Source organism: Cuculus canorus, chromosome 1, assembly GCF_017976375.1.
Source record: "Cuculus canorus isolate bCucCan1 chromosome 1, bCucCan1.pri, whole genome shotgun sequence".
Lineage (NCBI taxonomy): Eukaryota > Metazoa > Chordata > Aves > Cuculiformes > Cuculidae > Cuculus > Cuculus canorus.
This window is the reverse complement of record NC_071401.1, coordinates 125,254,272-125,274,388: the sequence shown is the minus strand read 5'-3', so window position 1 is coordinate 125,274,388 and position 20,117 is coordinate 125,254,272. Positions and strand designations below refer to the sequence as shown.

General features: G+C 42.6%; 1 protein-coding gene across 2 annotated transcripts; it reads right to left on the bottom strand.

Moving 5' to 3' along the window:
* Positions 1-1,565: 1,565 nt before the first annotated feature.
* Positions 1,566-19,617, bottom strand: FBXO40 (F-box protein 40). Of its 2 annotated transcripts, none has more exons than XM_054056726.1 (5): positions 19,599-19,617; positions 18,716-18,810; positions 8,599-10,497; positions 5,986-6,472; positions 1,566-4,421 (listed from the first exon to the last, which is right to left on the bottom strand). In XM_054056726.1, exons 2-4 carry the CDS (start codon positions 18,722-18,724, stop codon positions 6,275-6,277), a joined length of 2,106 nt encoding a protein of 701 aa, XP_053912701.1. In that variant the 5' UTR covers positions 18,725-18,810; positions 19,599-19,617; the 3' UTR covers positions 1,566-4,421; positions 5,986-6,274. The 2 variants fall into 2 exon arrangements, with proteins under 2 accessions (XP_053912701.1, XP_053912702.1); XM_054056727.1 differs by lacking the exon at positions 19,599-19,617 and adding an exon at positions 14,506-14,551 and having other exon boundaries at positions 18,716-18,865.
* Between the last annotated feature and the right edge of the window lie 500 nt (positions 19,618-20,117).

Below are 20,117 nucleotides of genomic sequence, written 5' to 3'. Positions count from 1 at the left end.
TTATTGCGTCACCTACTACTATTGAGAAGACTTTGGCTCCATTATCTTTGTAACTACCTTCCAGATATTGGTAGGAAAGAAATATGAGCAACTAACACGGGGTGTAAAGTAGCTATCATGCAAGTAACACAAATATAGTAGAATAGCAGTCCTCCCTGGTATTAAAATGTTCTGCTGTTCAGGACTATTAGAAAGGAAGATAAAAATAGTGCATTAGCATCACATGAATGATGTTATACATAGTTTAAATGAAACTCAGAAAGTTAAAGGAGGCTTTTCTGTGGTGCAGCTCCAAGTCAGCTGTGAACCGCTCAAGTTCATGACTAGATACATAGGGAGGCAGCTAATATTAAAAGACATAAATCCCAGTAAGAACTGTGCTGCTGTGGGGAAAGTAACTTCAGAGTTGTGGACCAGAGAATAATCTCTCATGATCATAATGGGCCTTAGGCCTATAATTCTCAATATGACAAATGACAAATTCCTTCTCAAAACCATCATTGAGCCTACAACAGATTCATTAGCTGTAAATAGCAATTAAGTCATGGAGCAGGTGGTCATTAAAAATAAATTTGAAGCCTGTGGTCATAATTTCCTTACATATAAAATAAGTAGGACGCTAAATAAGAGTAGGCCTACGTGCAGGTCTTGTTTCAAAAGAAATTTAAGTCCAAGAAATTAAGAGGACTCTTTAACATGGACTATAGGGATAAGGAAACTGAAGGCTATTAAGGATGTGAAAGATGCCAAGGTTTTCTAAGATGCACAGTGGCTGTGGAACTTGCACCCCAAGTAAAGAAGCAAAACCCTCTTTGTAGCTACCTGGATGAATAGCCATGAGGTTATTAAAAGTAGCTGAAGAGTTTGAAGAGAGAGATCAGCAAAGAAAACTCTTCTTCAAATGTTTGTAGATATCATGTAACATCCATCTGGAAAACAGATTTCTAAAAGTTGAGAAAGCTTTTCAAGTAAGTAAATAATTGAAGCAGAAAGAAGAAAGTGGCTATACAATGAGAATGGGGTAAAAATAAAAATAAATGTTAAAACTAAATAAATAAATGTAAAATAAATCTAAGTAATACCCGCAAATAATAGTCTTCAGCCAGGAACATTATACTGAAGAGTGGAGCAGAGCAAAGGACCATAATGAATATGAGGGTACAGGAACCACTACCTCTGATTTGAAAGCAAAGCAAACAGCAATGTGGTGAGAATAAGAAAATAAGCTGACTTGGATTTTGGTGGATTTTTTTTTAAATCATAAAAATTTTTATTCTTAAGAAAGCAACAAGGAGTTACAGAGTTTTGCAAAATACCAAACACTGTTCAGATGAACGACACCTTATCTGTGCTCATTCATTTTTGGGAGTCAGAGACCTAGCAAGTAATTTCTTCCTCTAACCCAGACTTATGATATATGTCAGTAGGTGACCTACATTTTCACCCCTTACGAATTATCATCTACCCCATCTTACCGTATAACACCAGTTGGGAATTCCCAGCCCCTTACTCAGGGAGAAGCATTTGCTCAGAAAGTCTGTTGTTGGCAGCAAAGACTGAGCAAAGACTGAGCATACAGGAACATAAACACTTGTGACTCTTTGTGGTTTTACCGTGGCCTCTCAGCTCATGTTTACAACAATCTGCTGGCTGAATAACCTAGAACAGAGGCTGTGCCACAGAGTGAGGGTCACTGTATAAATTACAATTAAAAAGAGTCTGCATTTCACTGAGTTCACCAGGCTTGTCTAAATATCTTACTTTGTCAGTAGAAACCAAACAAAAGAAAAACTCTCTATTCCGCACATCTGTCTGTTGTCCTAAACATCACTCCTGTCCTCCTAGTGTCTGTTGAATTGAAGTGTTTCCTCCTAAATCATTTGCAGCTGCATCACCTCTTCCACATCCCTCTTCCCATCATTCCTGTGCCCTTTTACCTTTCTCCCCTTGCCTCTCCTCATAACACCTATGATCAGGCAGGTCTCCTCTATCTAAACCCATTACCTTTCCTGTTTCCCCTCTTTTTCACTCTTGTCCTGAGTCTATTGGCCTTGTTCTGACCTCACTGATTTCCATGATGCTGTAATTTCTGTTCCTGTCCTTCCAATAAGTAGAAACACTGCAAAACACATCAGGCTGGAGTGTACAGGGTATTGCTCTTGCCCTTCACAAGACATCTGAGCAGCACAAGTAGGATCAAAGCCATGAAAGTCTGGAGTGCGTGATCTGGACCAGAATCAGCCTCAGTGCTCTGCTGGATTTGGGACTTGGGTCCTTTTTTCCAGTTCAGAACCCACCACAGCAACAGACTTGTTTTGAAAAACTCCAAAATACCTAGTTTCTTCTAATCAGATCCCTCAAGCTGAAATTCAGGAAGTGTTTTGGCTCCTAAATTCTGTTCAGAAGCCTACATTTCTAATAAGAAAGTTTCCTTACTTATCTTAGCTTTCCACCAGTCCAGTTAGAAGCTTAAACTAGAAGCCTACGGACTTGCTGAACACAAACAAAAGCCTCTTGCTTTTTGACCAAGACAGCGTTGTGCTCACCAAGAGAAAGAAGGCAGGCAAATTTGGTTTCTTGCAGCTCCTCAAAGCTTCTGCTGACTCTGCTAGTGAGCAGGACTATCAACACTGAGCTAGCTTGGCATACATTCTTTGATTGATTAAACTGCATCTGACACCAGCCCACATCTCTCCACTAGTGTTAAATGCAAGATATCGGCTACCAGCTGACTTTTGCTGCGTGAGTTCGCACCGGTATGAGTGTAATCTCCACTTCCTTGTACAGCTTTCCATCTTCCAGGGTCAGGTTAACCAGACTAACCTGCAAATGCCTGTGGGTATTCAGCTTCTACTGTATCTGCTGAAGTTTTCTTAACCAAATTTAGTTATATTCATCGGTGTGAATTTGTCCCTTTCTCTCTCTGTGAATTAACAGCCCGTGTCTACCCGTGAACCCTATAGCAGTACCAGCAGGAAAATTATCCAGTCTCCTAGATGTTGTACCTACACCTTGGCTGATCCCAAGAGTCAGAAGCTGCAACATTGCTATCTCTGAACCACACCCTGTATCACCACATTTGCAAATGTTGCATTGTCCCCGTAGTCTGACTCCAGCACCTCCTTTACAGGGAAGAAGCAGGATCAGTGGTAATAATCAGGCTGGAAATGAAGTCAGGTCATCTCCAGGAGCAGAGACATAGAAGAACACAATCCTCTGGCAGGAGGAGGCCAGAGGTGGAATAGCAGCACTGCCAGTGACACTGGCACTAGAAATAAAATGGGCCAAATTCACACATAACATCAACCACAACTTCAGGGCAGCTACACTGGTTTACAGCAGCTAAGTGGTTGATCAGGTGAGAGACAGTTCACAGGTTGAACTATTTTTATCATGATCTTCTATACAAGACTTTGACACAGGCTTACTTTGAGACTCTATCACATATGGATCTTTTTTGTTTCCTCCCCAAACTGCAGCTATGCATCATGCTGCAGCTCAGCATCTTTGCAGATCAGTTACACAGTATATGAAGGATAAGGTCCTGATGTAGAGGCCAGTCCAGGAAGTCTACCTGTGTGTTCACACCTCTCTCAGCTTCCCTGTGTAAAACAGAGTGAGAGTATTTGGCAACCTGTTTCATAGCACATGTTTTGAGGACAGGTCAGTTTTTGTAAGCAGCTTTAAAGGATGGCCAGTTTGGTTTTGCACAGTGGCTTAAGCCAGTGCATGAAGAATTAGAGAATCCAGCTTAAACTGCTCCTGGCCCAGCTTGGGTTCCTTGAGTTCATTCACTTCATCTTCCCCTGCATAAAACTGGGATGCTACTTGTGTTTTTCACAGGATACCTGCAGAAACTAGTTTATTTTCTTGTTTAAAGCATTATGAGGCTTCCCAGAAAGGATCTCTAGGGAGAAATACCAGAATAGCTTTTAAAAAAAAGAAAAGTAACTGCTGCTACTTCTGCTCCTGGGACCACGCCACTGTTCCACAACTCGGCTGATAGTTCCTGAGGGCATGTGTCTAGAGAAGAAAAACATCCTTGTATGGTTATAAATCTCACAGGGACCACTTAAGCCACAAGTGTACAGAAGGATGAGCTGCACTCAGCATAGTTTCAGTCATCGTGCAATTCATGCCTTCGATTACCAAGCACTCAGATCAGGCTCATCAGCAACCTTTATTGGTGAGAGAGGGCTTCTTCTTGCATAGCCCGCCTCATCCCAGTTCTGCACTGAGACCAAGGAAGGCAAGTGTGGTGTGTGTCCATTCACTTCGGCCAGTTTTCACCTGGCTAGCCTGGGCAAGGAGAGCGGTGGTCCAGGCCAGCAGACGTCCCAGCTCCTGGCGAGGTCCTCCTGCCTGAGTTGGTCAGATGAAAGCCAGTCCTCATGTCCTGATCTCACACTTCTGGCTATGAGCTTAAAAAAGAAAGGGGTGTGAGTCAGCACCGCTGTGGCTGTGCAGCAGCTGTAAGCTGTCAAATCATAGAATCATTAAAGTTGGAAAAGACCTCTAAGGTCATCACATCCGACCGTCAGCCCGATACCACCATACAATCATGTCCTGAAGTGCCACGTCTACATTCACCTCCAGGGAAGGAATCTTCACCACTTCCCTGGGCAGCCTGTTCCAGTGCTTCATCACTCTTTCAGTAAATATTTCTTTCCTAATATCCAATCTAAACCTCCCCTGGCACAACTTCAGATCATTTCCTCTCATCCGATCACCTATCACTTGGGAGAAGAGACCATCACCCACCTCATTTCAACCTCCTTTCAGGCAGTCGTAGGCAGTGATCAGGTCTCCCCTCAGCCTCCTCTTCACCGGACTAAACAACTCCAGTCCCTCAGCCACTCCTCATCAGACTTGCGCTCCAGCTTCATTGCCCTTCTCTGGACAAGCTCCAGGACCTCAACGTCCTTCTTGCAGTGAGGGGACCCAAAGTTGAAGACAGTATTTGAGGTGTAGCCTCACCAGTGCTGAGTACAGGGGCAGAATCACTTCTCCAGTTCTGCTGGCCACTCTGTTTCTGACACAGGCCAGGATGCTGCTGGCATTCTTGGCCATTTGGGCACACTGCTGGGTCATCAGTTTACAGCCATTTCAGAGGAATCTCACCCACCACCACAACTATGTAATTTCTAACTAGCACCTCTGAAATGGGTTTAAATAGTGTAGTAAGACAGATGCTGCTGGTGACATGCCTGCTCTCTCTCATCTGTTGCTTCAACAAGCACATTCTGTTTTAACTTAATGTATTTATAAAAAAAAACCCCAAATTTTTATCAATCTTCTGCTCTGTAAAACAAGAAAAAAAAACCTTTATACTCCAGTCTGTTTAACCGAAGCAAACACTTACCTGTGCCATTACTGAATATGTTGCTGAATGCCTTTTCTTTTACAGGGGAAAAGGTTTGTTGACATTTTGTTTACAGTGGGTTACAATTACAATTTGCAATTTACAGTTGCAAAACTGAGAGGTAAGGCTTTCTAAAAAATACTTCAACTATTATTTGGTGGCTTTAATGGAATTTTAAATAAAACAGAGGAAGTTATTAACCAAAAAACCTCAGAAAAAGTCAATTGAGCCCCTGAAACTGCTTTTTTGTTGTTTCTAGCAAAGAGTAAGTTTATTAGCTTTGGTTTGCTTTGGTTTGAATGTTCCCATGACCTCAGCTTTAGGCTTGTCCTCAAATGCTGTGTTACCTAGGCATGCTTGACTGTATCGAGGCCCTAAACAACAATCTGTGGCTGTGTAGTGCGTTCCTAAGTCCTAATCAATTCACTTGACTTTGGGGGCTCCTTTTCTTTTACTCACATCTCAGAACAGGTTAGAAATCCCTAGATGTGCCAGGCAGGAGGGCATCTACCCATGCTCCCAGATATTGGCTTTGCAGCCCAAACTAAGGTGTTTCAGGTCAATCCAGGTACACTAAGTGTTGTTGCTTCTCTCAGGGACGTGGTACTGGAGTGGCAGCCTACCTCCAAGACTGTGAAGGTGCTGTTTCAAACAAGATCCTTATTGTTTTCTTCAGGATGCTGTGTTAAGCGAGGAGCAGAAACATAAGCAGAAAGCGTGTGGTATCAGTGAGCAGTGGATGAAGTTTCAACAATTAAATAAATGTAGGAAAAAAATTATGCAGGATATCCCAACCACAGATGAGGAGAAGCCAGTTTTAAGTGTCCAAAGGAGAGCTGGAAGCACACTCAAATTCCCAAATCTTGTTTTAAAGACCTCTGAAAGGAGCATGGCAGAGGGGAAGCAGGTTGTTCAGACTCTGCGTTTGAAAGTAGAAACCAAAGTCTTTTGTGTCTGCTCTCGAGATTCGCACATGCCTGTCAGCAGCACGGGGTCCGTCCTGTGCTCCACTTGGTAGAAGGGACAGTTCTTCAGGTGCTCTGACATGCACGCGACATCATTGCGCTGCCACTTGTTAACTCTAGAGAACAGGCTGCTGAACTGCCAGATCTAATACAGGAAAGGGGAGAGAAATTGGTAAGAGAAAACGGGAATGTTGGTAAAAAATAGAAGAGGATTTAAAATATCTGTATATGTTTACAGTGGATGTGCATTATGCATACTGGACAGGTGAGCGAACAGAGCTAGCCTCTCCTTGTACAGGGCTGGCATAACAAGTACGAATGTGCTCTGTATTGTTACGTACCTTATACCTGCTGGTTTTTCTGCTTTAGTCACTACTTGACATTTTTAGTGGAAAAGTATCCTTCTACAGATTCTGTTGCCAGTCCAGTGCAGGGCATGGGGAAATCCAGGAAACTTGATCACCTATCTCTACAGAAAACTCCATCACATGTACAGTGATGTTTATAGAATGTTTATAAACATCCAAGGTGTTTATAGGTGCATCTAAGGTAGCACAGTAACTACAACATGCTTCTGTATCTCAAGTAAACTAGACTTCTTAAAGACCTTCCAAAGCATCGATCAGTACCTTCAAAGTAATGAACATTAAAACACTGTTGTTATTCACTCCACCCCAGAACAACCCTGGGAAATCTAAGGTTAGGGTTGTTCCTGGAGGAGGTACAAGTAAAAAACAGAAACATGAAGTTAAAACTGTATGGTTTTGTTTGCAGTGGTACATTTAGTGATACACTAGCATGACTGTGATTATCCCTTTAATACTTACTCTACACCATTAAAACAAACTATATTTTAAAGTCATAGTAGCTTTCTTTTCCCTAAAAATGTTTCTTCCTGTGGAAGAAGGATAGTATATGGGTGTGCTACACTTAGGATTACCTGACCCTGTCCCAGTCTTAAGTAATCGTAACTGTTATACACAGCAGTCAAGAAATTCAGACTAATTTCAAACCGAATGTTTTAAGGTGGAGCCTGTGCACTGGAAACAAGGTTCCTGTGTGGTCAATACAGAAGGCTATCATGAGTGGGGTTAAACAGGCCTTATATTCAAGGCTTCTGCTTTGAAATTGCACTCTGGTAACTGAAGGTAATTACAGTTTGATTTCACAGACAGAATTTCTTCATTCTGTTGAAGGAAGGCACATTCTCCAGCAAATTATTTCAGTGGCTAATTCCTCTTTTGGATTGGGTTAATTCAGCTTGCAGCACCAAAGTTTGCAACATGAATATTTAATTCACCATACTTCATTTTTTCCCCCTTAATAAAAAGTATGTTCTCTTAATAAAGCATCATAAACTGCTAAGCTTCCCTTTGCTAAAGATCGATAGGTGGAGGTCTTCAGGGTTCTGCTTGAAAGCCAGATTCTGAGACCACTTCTGGGAGCCTTCCTTGGATCTAAATTACTTGGTCCTAGACCTCTGCCTTGTCTGCTTGGTTATGTGGGAGTCTCTTATGTTATTCTTCCAGCCAGTTTTATGATAGAGCAACTGCAAGACTATCAGCTAGAGCCCCGCCCCCAACTATTGTTTGGCTAGGACTTAAACTGAGCTGTGTTTACACATTTCATTGAGGCTACCCAAACAGCAACAGGCAATAATGGAGATGGTAGTTTTCCAGCACAAACAGTGGGAGACCAGCTTCGCAGAAGGGTTCCTATTCCCATGCTTCTTCCTCAGTTGCTCACAACCCAAGGAGGCTGTGAGACGCCTATGGCAATGCTGTGAACTACTAATACTGAAAGCTTTTGAGGGTTGATGTGAATACCTGAGCCCTTTTCACAGCCACGTCTCCTTGTTCTTTACCTTTTTGGCATTCTGAAGCATGTTTTAGTTTTGACATGCCCTAGATCATCTTGTAAAGAATGACAAAAAAAGAGCATGAACCTCAAATTCTTTAAAAGCCCATGTGTAGCCTTTAAATATCAGGAATTCTCAGTTCCCAGTGCCTAAAAACAGTGCACATGAAAACAGGTTACCCAAGACAAGCTTGTGTGGGGACTTTGAGCTTGTCAGAAGACATCCATTTACAGTTTCCTACCTTTGATGAATGTACTGCATTTTACATCCCTGATCCCTGCCAATTGTGGTGCAAATTTACAACCTCACGAACCTTCCCCATATCTGCATGCTTATATGCATCATCCCTTGCTATGTTTGTGTTTTATCTGGAAAGAACCCACTGTCTTTTTCTTAACGTCACAGTCACTTGCCTTTTTGCGAGCTTTCCATGAAGTACCACCATGGGAATATCTTTTTTTCTCCCAAACCAGCAGGACCATTCCCCTCTCTTGAAGAAGAGTGGCACAGATGTCTCTCATCAGCACTGACACTTGTGATAGCTGAGATAAACTGAAGCTGTCCAGGAACCCCGCAATGTACTTGAGCACTTCCACTGGGAGGCTGCTCAGTGAGTCTGTATTTCTCCCTCGATTAGCGACTGTGGAAATGCACTTCCCTGATTCAGCAAGGAGGGTGTCCACCTCTGGCTTAATAGCAAATGTCTTGAGAGGCTTGCTGTATATAACCTTGGCCTTAAGTCCATCAGGGCGGAAGTGATTTTGAACAAAAGTACATCCCAAGTAGGCCAGAGGACAGCGATGCTGGAACCATCCATCCAGACATGACTGGATGTCAGCGTGAACATTCTTAAAGTGGGATGGGAATTCATCCCTCCTGAAGAAATGACTGCAAGTGAATGTGAAAGCTGAACTGCTTTTGTTGTGTCTTCTGGTTACACATTCAGTGTAGAGCTCCACATGGAGTTCTGGTGAGCTTTCTTCATCCAGAATATCTGCTAGAACAGCATTGGAGGGGAAGGGGTCTAGAGGAAAGCTGTATGTCTGTGTTGCAAAATCCACAAAGAGCCCATCAACACCTCTTGCTTCAGAGATCTCATGGCCTTTCAGTTCTTTTTCCAGTGCACACAGTAGCGTGGCTCTAACTATATTTGCCTTAGGTAGTTCTTCTAGGTTTATTCCCAATTCTGAGGTATCCACCGATTTGTCTAAAGTTGGAATCTTATGGCCAAGTGCATCTCCTAGTCGTGCTCTTTTGCCACAGTAACTAACAGGCACTTTGAAGGTGTAGACAGTCTTCACCTCCTGAGCTTCCAAGTTCCCATAGACAAAGTCCTTTTCCTTGGGAGTGCAGGCAGCTAGCTGACCAAAGCGGATGAGCATTCCCCCATGATGTACCAGATACATGTTGTAATCACCTACACCAACTTCCTTCTTTAGCCTCTCCAGGACCCCTTCTTGCCAGGGAGCCAGTCCTGTCATTTCTGTATTTGGTGTTACTTGTTCAGGCTTTTGATTCTTTGCCTCTTCTGCATTTTCAGGTACCTCCTTTGCCTTTTCTGTGGAGCTGGCAGCATGAGGGGCTGATGCTGTTTTCTTGGAAGCCTCCTCTGTATTTTTTCCTGTGTTGGCTGTTGAGCCTGTTACCTGGCAAGCCAGAAGCTCTTTGCTGAAAATGTTCTCCCAGGTTTTGTAACTCCCCAGATCCATACCCTCTTTGTCCTTTGCCAGATCTTCACGCTCACGTTGGCTGAGCTCAGACAACTTGTTGTCGCTGTCTTGGGAACCACTGACTACTCCTCCCACAGCACCTTCTTCCCCATCCATGGCTTCATCCATTAACTCCTCCACTTCATTCTTTTTCCTCCACTCTGGAAACAAGTCGGCTATTTTCAAAGTCCTGAAGAGTATCTTCTGGTCTCTGAGTGCCAAGGCTGTATCCAGACATTCTTCGTTCAAGGTCTCCTTCATAATGTTCTTGTGAAGAGTTGTGTCTGAATCCACATTTGGCCAGCGATTCCATTCCATTGAGCAGCAGACAACACTGGCTGGACAGACCTGCAGGTGCTTCGCCAGCTTAAAGCGGGCCATGGAAAAAGGGCAGCCGTAGGCAGAGTTGAGGCAGGTGACCTGCTCTAAGGGACAGAGCAATTGGTGCTCCTCCTCCTTGCACATGTGGAAGGTGGCTCCGCAGTGCAAGCGGCAGCTGATGACCATGCAGGAGATGGAGGGCTCAATTGGTGCACGGCAGTGCCGGTTGAAACATCTCTCACAGTGTCTGTGCTGCCCAGGGGGAGCTTTCTGTGCCCGACGCTGTGTGTAGCAAAGACAAGAAGACAAGAGTTATTGCCCAAAGGAGCGAGGATGGCCAAAGACCCCCTGTGCTCATGCTTGATTTCTACACATTAAGTGCTCATGTGCACTTCTAGCGGGGATAAGGCTTGGGAAAATGACTGCCAGTCACGTATCAGCACTGATCCCTGCAGTACAGTGTGGCCTGATAACAGCACAGATATAGTCCTTACTCATTAGCCCAGCAGTGGCCTCCAAGTTTTGGGAGAGAGCTGTTTTCTCTCCCAGTATCTATTTATACCAAGCTCCTGAAATCAAGACTGCTAGAGGCACAGTGGGAACTTCCCACTTTCTCAAAGCTGTTTGAGTAGGAAGGATGACAATTTTTTTTCCTCTCTAGAAAAATTAGCTTGTTGTTTGGTCTGTGTGTCTTGTCTTCCCCCCATAAAGACATGAATGTTGCACAAATGAACCTCCCTTTGCTCTAAAGTAGCGAGGCTGAGAGTGAAGATTATCTTCATGATCTCAGTTCCCAGTGTGGAAAACAGCCTGAGTAAAGGCAAATTTGCCTGGCAGTCTTTACTCTGCTCTCCTGATTTACATTTACACTGCTAGATGATGGCTGTGTGTTGTGGAACAGAGTCTGTGGGGGACTTTCCTGCAGGCAGGTTATTTGCTACGTCTACTTTGAGGTGTCAAAACCTCGAATAGGGTGATACGTTGGTCTGTATTTTGGAGAGAAGCTCCAGAGTGTAGTGAAGGCTTCTTGCAAAGTTATACTCACCCAGTTAAATCAATTTGCTTTCACTTATTTTTATGAACTGCCTTTCATCTTTCTTCCCCTTGCTGTCACCAGTGAATGCAAGGAGTGGGGAGAGAGAGCAGCTATGGTTTTTCTCATGGTCCACTCAGCATCACGGTGCGCAGTTAGGGCAGAAGGGGAGTGATAAAGGTCTAACCTCAAAAGAGCCTTTTCCTTCCTGTGATGGTGCAGGGGAGGTCAGCCTGAGCATGCCTTTTAGAGGATGTTTCTTTGAGAAAGAATCCATTTTTCTTCCTTTGGGATTTGTTTTAGAGCATGATCCTACAAAAAAACCAGCCACCATTGCTCTACTTTTTCAGTTTCCCCTGTGAAGTCCTGACAAGTCAGTGTCAAACGCTACTCAGAACTGAACAGGTGATCCTGAGCTGATGATATTTTAGATTTAGTTTATAAAGGTGTTCATAACATCACAAGGGGACAAAATATAGAGAAAGAGGTCCCAGGAAGCAAGTAATAAACAAAACAAGTCTTCATTTCCTAAGTTCAGCTGCTACCAGGCAGCTCCATGAATTTAACCTTTTGCAAGTGACAGACTGGATTAGAAGAGTAAATTGAGGTTGCTAACCCAAATGTTTCAGAAATTTCAACCAGCTGTGCTATATAAACAGGTTAAATGTTTTCTTAATGAAGACGGCATTTCCATTCTCACACTTCTGTATTAATGTGTTTTCAAAAAATTATATATTTTTTCCTCTGCTGTCCTTAAAAACCTTTGATATAAAATGGACATAAAATTTTCTGGAGGTCTAACAACAAAAAGCAGAAGTACAAGAACATGATGTATAAAAATCCTTTTATAAAAAAAATTATCACTACTAGATTACCAGCTTTGTGTCACAGTGAACTACTGGCTTTGGTTTCATTATTGTGTTTTCCATTCTTTCCCAGTAAGTCAATTACATCAGTTTAATGCAAAAATAATGCACGTATAAGGCCTGCTTCTAAAAGTTCTCAGTTCTCCTTGCTCATATTATCCTTGCAATAATTCCCAGCAATAGCTATTAACCCTTCCTAAAAATGGGAAAACAGAAGCGCGGAGTCAGACAGCAAGTAAATGGAGATGGTGATTAGCATGAAGCATGCCTTCTGTTGTAAAAAATCTAAGACCATAAGAAATTGCATTCTAGGTCAAATCAAGGATCCACCCAGCCCAGCAGCTGTCTTCCCCAATGTCCATAAGAGATGCTGTTTAGGGGGAACCTGTAGGATCTCCTGTGGTCTTTTCCTCTCATACACAGTTGTTGGATTTGAGAACTAGAGCCTGCTCAGTCACTGCTTGGATCTACTTCCCTGGATATCTTCAAGCGATATCAGTAACTTGTCCCTGAGAAGAGCTGCTGAAAGTAGAAAATTCCGGACTTCTGACATTCTGGTCCCTGCCGTAGGAGTTGCATTCCAGCTCAGTTCAGCCTACTGCAAATCTTTGTGGAAGGGAAAAAGCTAATGATAAGAACAAACTGGAGTTCTAGAATTGGTCCTGAAAAATGTAAATCCATGTTCATGTGAGATTTAGCAAGACAGCTACAAACTACGCCTACAGTGGTGAAATGATGTAGAAATACATAAATACAATAGCACCTCTTCAGCACTGTAAGTCTCCAGAGTCCTAGCAGATGTTCAAGAAAGGAATGTTTGCAGGTACTAGGAAGACAGCACCAAGCTAAGGTACTTTTGTTGTCTTTGGTGAGCTGCAATAATTACCTAAGTACTTGATAAACAACACTTAGCATTTCTAAAAGACTAAAAGTCTTTAAACAAGAAAAGACATATCCTGCAAAGTGATATTTACATACATATATAATATCTCTGAATTTATGTTCCTTTATCTTTGACAAAAAAATATGGAAACGAAAAAATCTAAACCCATCTCAGCAGTCTAAGATCAGAGTTTGAAAAAGCAGGAATCAACTTGAATCTGGACTCTGGTGTCAACTTAAAATAGCTATGGTGTCAATCGACTCTGCTTTCTTTACTTCTTCCCTTCAGGCATTTATACACACTGATGAGATCCCCAGAGCCTTCTCTTCTCCAGGACAAACAGTCCCAGCTCTTTCAGCACTTCCTCAGATGGGACATGCCCCACTCCCTTAACCATTTTTGTGGCCATTTGCTGGTCTCTCCAGGGCACCTTTTTTTTTTTTTTTTTTTTTTTTTCTGAAAATGAGGAAAAGATTTTTGACCAGTCTTCCCAATGCACTTTCTATGCAGTAGGAGCAATTCTATGTGCATTAACTGCTCAACACAACTTTGTTCCATCCTTTGCAGCTTCCAAGGCTGACCAGTATCTGTTCACACCTCCTAATGAATAAATCCTTTTCCCCCCTCAGTCCTGCAGAGTAAAGGAACATGTCCTTGGTGGTGCCTTACCCAGGGACAAACTTACACTTTAAAGTATAAGGTTCAAGTACCTTCCCCTTTGTTTGCATGAAAAGAGATCTAGACAGCAATGCAGAAAAACATATTTTGTGACTACGCATTATAACATTTCCTGCCTTGTCTTGGGAAGCACTGGCTTCTGCAGAAGGGTGACACCAGGGTGACAGACAGGGTGACCCCAGCCACATCCAGCCCTTAAATACATGTGGTTTAGGGTGTCATCTGTCCTGCTTTAGGCTGTTTAGTTACATCTACTCTTATGTGGTACAGAGAAGCAGGAGATACAGATGGACTTATTTCACATTGGCAGCATCCTTGCTGCTCTCATTCTTGTAACATTTTGCTGCAAATATAATCTCTAAAAATAGTCCCAGCTATGACTTGCATAAGGTCAGAGGAAGGCTGGGTACATTACACTGCAACAAAAACATGAATGTGTGAACAATACTTTCCACTGCAAAAGTAACTCTTGGAAGCAAATAATTCATAAATAAAAATACATCCGAAGGACAGGTGTTATGGTTGTCCAAAACAAAGAAGGGACTGGTTGCAAAGTTTCTGAAGAGGAGCCTGCTTTCACACTGCTGTGTGCTGGATCAAATCCCATTCAAATCACATGTAGAGAAAGACAATACATGCTTTGTTTATGAAAAGCGACCATATCAGAGCATTCAGATCCAGAATCAGTCTTCATCATTATTTGAGTATTGTTTAGTTGTGTTTACCTCATCTCTAACTTGCATATGCTGTGCTTTTCAGGCATTATCAAATCTGTGAAACTAAAAGACAGGAAAAAGCGGAGGGGAGATCTTATTGCTCTCTACAACTACCTGAAAGTACTTGATGATCCAGAAGGTCTTTTCCAACCTGATGATTCTATGGAAAAAGAATAGACCATTTTTTTGATATTTATCATATTTATCTGATATTTATTCTGATATTTATGCTTCTTCTATTCTGATGTACTTATAGCAGCCTTCCAGTACTTAAAGGCAGCTACAGGGAGGCTGGGGAAGGGCTCTGTATCAGGGAGTACAGGGATAGGACGAGGGGGAACAGTTTTAAGCTGAAAGAGGGGAGATTGAGACGAGATATTAGGAAGAAATGTTTTCCTGGGAGGGTGGGGAGGTATTGGCACAGGTTGCCCAGAGAAGTCATGACTGCCCCATCCCTGGAGGTGTTCAAGGCCAGGTTGGATGAGGCTTTGAGCAACCTGATCCAGTGGGAGGTGTCCCTGCCTGTGGCAGGGGGGGTGGAACTGGATGATCTTTAAGGTCCCTTCCAACCCAAACCATTCTATGATTCCATGATTCTATGCTGGTAATCAGGAGCTCTGTACTTTAACTGATGATCTAGTTAACTCCGTGGTTTAGTTGATGGTATTATTACCAGTACACAACCTACAACTTTCAAAACCCTGTGCAGAAAGTTTACAAATTCTTGTCTCAATAAGTTTGATACATAACATCCAGCGGCAAGTGACACACAGATAATGCCAGGTGATACAACATTTCTCTAAACCTGTACACTCTTTGTTTACCTGCAAAATTTGTGAAGACCTGGGTTAGGAAAAAAAAAAAAATCAAAACAGAAATGCTTACTTGAATCATGTTCAAGCTACTGTGGAAAGAAAGTATGCAAATTACGGTACGCAGTCTATCCACATTGGTAAACCTTTATTTTTAGACCGTCATGACAGCAAATCAAGTAAGCTTTAAAAATATACTGCTGCTGTTTTAACTGCAGATATGTCTGTGTCTGGAGCAGATCTGTTCAGTGACAATAACTTAGAGTTTATAAACTAATTACAATCATTAAATGTATATTTTATTCAGTTGCAGCCAATGAGCCAAAACAATACAACTGTTTTCTGATTTGGTATATGCTATATGTGACTGATCATATGACATACTAAGGTTATGCATCTTGTCTGAGGTCTTTGCACAGAATCAAGGGATACCTCCCATTTTAAAGACCCATCACAAAGGGCCACCAGACACCCCAGATAATTACCTTGAAGAGTCCCTCTGAGAGGAGATTGCAAATGAACATATCTAAGTATTTCTAAGATTTAGAGAATTATAAGCAGCTTTTAAAAAAATCTCAGGAACAATTCCATCCAGATGCTGGAGCCAAGAATGTTAAAAGTTTTATATAATATTGCAACAAAAAAATATTTTCAAGGAACATGAACATGCTTGGTGAGTGTATAGGGCAGGTAGGAGATCGTCTCTATTTCTTTTAACTCTTGTTACCCAGTGTAAGGTGTTTATCTCCTTTTTATCATAATACTTAAATCCTGAGATGAATACAGAGTTATTAATTTCTTTACAGGGTTTTTGAATGCATTTACTGTCTTAATATCTGAGAGAATTCACATCCGATAATGAATTTATCTTTGCAGTAGTAGAGGTGCACTTGAAGTTAAAAGATACTATTACTACTATAGCGCAGATGTAGTATTAAAGTACAGAAATATGAAAATAAATAGAATTAATTATCATATTTTATAAAAATAACACATACATATACGTATGTGTATGTACACACACCAAGCATGGGGATGTCCAAGTTCTGATGTTTCACTTGCAGGTGCATGCCTTCTGCACAAAAACCGTGGCAGAGCCTGCCGTAGAATGATTTTTTCCAGGAGAGCATCTAAGTCTCCTTAAACTAGAGATTTTCTTCTCTTTTGTGCAGTGCTCTTCCTCAATCACTACATACCTAACAACCTCAGCAAGCAATGAGGCTTGGGTCACCTTTTGCTAAACAGATATTTGTTTGTTGGAGCTGAGGAAGAAAGCTATGCCATTGGGAACCATACTGTACCACATTTGTACATGATCTTTGGAAGCCTAAGTTTTCTAAAGCCTTGTCCTTTGATACAAAATAAAAAGGAAATCCAAGAATGCCATCATCTGGAATCATGGTGAGCCCTAAGTGAGGTTAGCCCCACATCTCAACACTCACAGCAGGGACAGCTACAGCCTGAGTGACCATCTTGGGGTTGGGCATGATGGGTGACTGCCTGTTGGGGCACATCTGCTTTGCAGGTGCCAGTCAGACTGATCTTGCATATATGTCTTGCCAGCCAAGCTTTTAATGAGTTAGGCAGTGAACATGGTGCAGTCCAGGGTACATGGAAAAGGAGAATAAAAGGTGTAGATGAAATCTTAGTCAATAACACTAATACATTTCTAGCAAGCACATGTGAGACAGAGTTGCTTTGAGGCTCAGACCTTAAACAAGTCCACATGGGCCTTATAGGGGTGCTTTGATTCCAGGACGATCCTTCCGATGAACCTCAAATCCTCAGTATAAGTCATGCAGATGGAAAAGATTTGCCATGAGATAACTGACCTGTTAGATAAGCCCAAAGATGGAAGGACGAGGCTGTGACAGTTAGGGAGCTACTCTCTCTATTTTCTACTTAAGTATGACCTGGCTGAGCCTGTGGTATTTCATGGCAATAACCACTGGTTCAGAGTTACTGGATGGGTTGGAATTGTTTCATACTGAAAAAAAAAAAAAAGCTTTACAATTACAAGGATGGAGTAGGTCCACAGTACAGTGCATCAGTCAGGCACGTTTCTTGCTTTTCTTCCAGAACATGGGTGCTGGTCAAGTTCCCACAGCAGCACATCAGCTTCTCTTCAGCTCCCTACACCTGGCATGCGGGACTGTGGAGCTCAAGAGAAAATGTCACACGGTCAGGCCCCCTCTTTGCCTAGTAAATCTGTGCTGCACACATGCAGTAAAAAGGCACCAAAACTTGCTTGTGCAATTTATGTCCAGGGAAAGTCACTTGTGCTGTTTTGCGAGGCATAGTGGGGGAATTCAGTGCAATGAGCCATGGGTGACGCAGAGTGCTGCTAGTAGAAACCCCACACAGTACTCATCCCTGTGAGATATGGATTGGCAATATTCCTTGCTCCTTCCTACCTGGTGCAATGGAGCCATAGCTCACCTGAGACAAATCCCTGTACCACCAAGGGGGTGCAGGGCAGCTCAACAGCAGGGTCTTGTTCTGGGCATATTGGGGAGTTGTGTGGGAGACAGGCAGGACAGGGAGAAGAGGGAAGCTGTGGCACGGACCTGCTAGAGACACCATCAGCCAAACTCTTACTTTGCATTGATAATCGAGAAATGGGCTTGGTTTTGGTTTGAGTTCAGCAAGCCCTTTAAAACAATAGGTTCTAGTTGTAGTTTGAGAAAAAAAGTGAATGGTCCAAATTGGGTTTCCCTCCCTGCCCCCTTTTTTTTTCCTTTTGGCTCAGCTTCCATTTTGTTCCCTGGTTACAACCCCAGTAACATATTTTTCTGAAAACTTCTTGAGCTAATCAGGTGGATGATTTAAACAAAATAAAAAATAAGTAATGGCAGAAGCCCAGCATAGAGAATTTCAGTGCTATCAGTCAAGGTCTAAGTCATAAAAACAAACGAGAAAAGATTCCCAAACAAAAACTGCTATACAGTCACAATTCTAAATGGTACAGTAGTACTTCTAACACTTCTGATTCTGACTTCATCATATTATTTAGCCTGGCCTTCAAACATACGGTTTGCAGCCTGAATCTACAAAACTCACCAGATTTTAAGTCTTAGCCATTTTGCCAAAAGGTTGCTTTTGCCTCTCCTCTGACCCTTATGATGTCTCCTTGTCTCACTTCTCTCAGAGTTTCTTGAAAATTACTGACACTGAATTTTTGATTTATCATTTCTGCTGCTACTCAAGCTCCCACCTTGGAGTCAGCATCTTATTTTTTTTAAGCCCCAGATACCATGCTGCAAACCATGGCTAATCCACTGAATACATTGTGGAGGGATATTTTAGAGCAACATGTCACACAAGCACTCTCAGCTACCAGCAGCCTCTGTTTGAGGGTGTCATTTAAGACATCTTGTGTCTGAGTATTCTACTTCATCTTAATTACTAAGGCTGTTTTGAAGATATCCTGGTTTTCATAGCTTGATACAGTAACCATTGCATTGCATAAGACTTGACCAATAAAGACTCCAGCTCTATTTACAAAGCCTTACCTTAATCATCCCTATGTCCAGTCCCTGTGTGTGTACCAAACACTTGCACTCCTGGTTGTGATCAGCTTGGTTGAAGTGAGGCGGGTAAGGGAGAACTGCAAGCAAAGAAAAAGAGAATGGGAGGACACAGACCAAACCCAGACAGAAACTTCCAAGTAGTTTTGGGATGTTAAAAATAAAACCCGTGCATGTGACCGTGTAGCTCAGCTTACAGAGCAGTCTCTTCCACTGTATTTGTTAACACTGTCACTTCTGGAATGAGTCTTCACAGAGAAGATGTGAGAGACAGAACCAATAATACCCGGTGGCCCCTGCACAAGAGGAAAAGATCAAAACCTCAAAACCTCTGTCAGCTCCTTGCTGCTCTCTGATGGGTGCTTGTCCTTTACAACTTGATTCCCCTTGGTGCCCACACCACTTTGCAGTTTCTGCTGTAGTAATTGTCGCTGTGCCCCTAGCTCCCATTGTCACCAGCTCCAGCAGACAGTGATGATGGGTTTCTGACCTGTCTGGGCAAGGGTGGGCAGAAAGAGAGTGAGAAGGGCCCAGAGCCAAGCTCTGCCTGGCCTGGCAGACCCCCAGCGTGAGAGGGTCCCACCTGACTCCCACCAGGAGGAATCCTTAAGGGTGCAGCTCCCAGCATTACCTGTCTTCAGCCAAACCTGAGGGGGGCAGCAAGGGAGAGCATTCCTCTTTTACTCGTTAAGCATTTCATACAGTGAGCAAAGACATACAGGTATTACCACATGTCAGTAAGGTTCAGGGGGGGCAGATGCTGCTTCTCCGTGGTGGGTGCTCACCCCATCTAGCTGCAAAGACGCCTTTTGTGACCCTGCTGCTGTACTTGACCACTTTTCACCACCTTAGAAACACAGAACAATACCTTTTGGCTGTGGCAGCTCTGAGATCCTAAGTCATGATGAACTTGTTGCTTTGCCTTATCTTTCTCTTTCCCTATCTGCGAGTCTGCAGTCTCATAATTTGAAACAGCGCAGGCAACTGTGTTTTCATTTTTAGGGCTGAAGAAAATGTCAGTAGGTGACAACCAGGGCTTGCTGGTGCCACTTGTAATTTAGTAGTGCTAAATATGGTTAGCATTCTGGCTCCGTGGCCTTTTTTAGAAAGGGCTGTATTATCGTGATACCATTTTCTGTCATCCCAATCTACCAGGAAAAACGGCAACCAGTGGTAATATGCCTAAACCCCAATTTCACCCAATCACAACATGATTGCTAATCTGTTTACCCTGTCTACTTCCACCCCTCACCCCCCATTTCAGGGTCATTCTTCAGTGTTGCAGTTGTCTTTTTAGGCTTTGTTTAAAAACATGCTGCTTGTGTGCCTCACTTTTATATGAAGTAAAAAATTCTTTTCTAAACTCTGTATTAGTGGTTTAGGAGTA

Bases quoted from the DNA above. Each gene is read 5' to 3' on its own strand.
- FBXO40 (XM_054056726.1), bottom strand. The intron at 6,473-8,598 runs GCAAGTGACTGT...TTCCTGTATTAG, and splicing joins CATGGAAAGCTCGCAAAAAG to ATCTGGCAGTTCAGCAGCCT.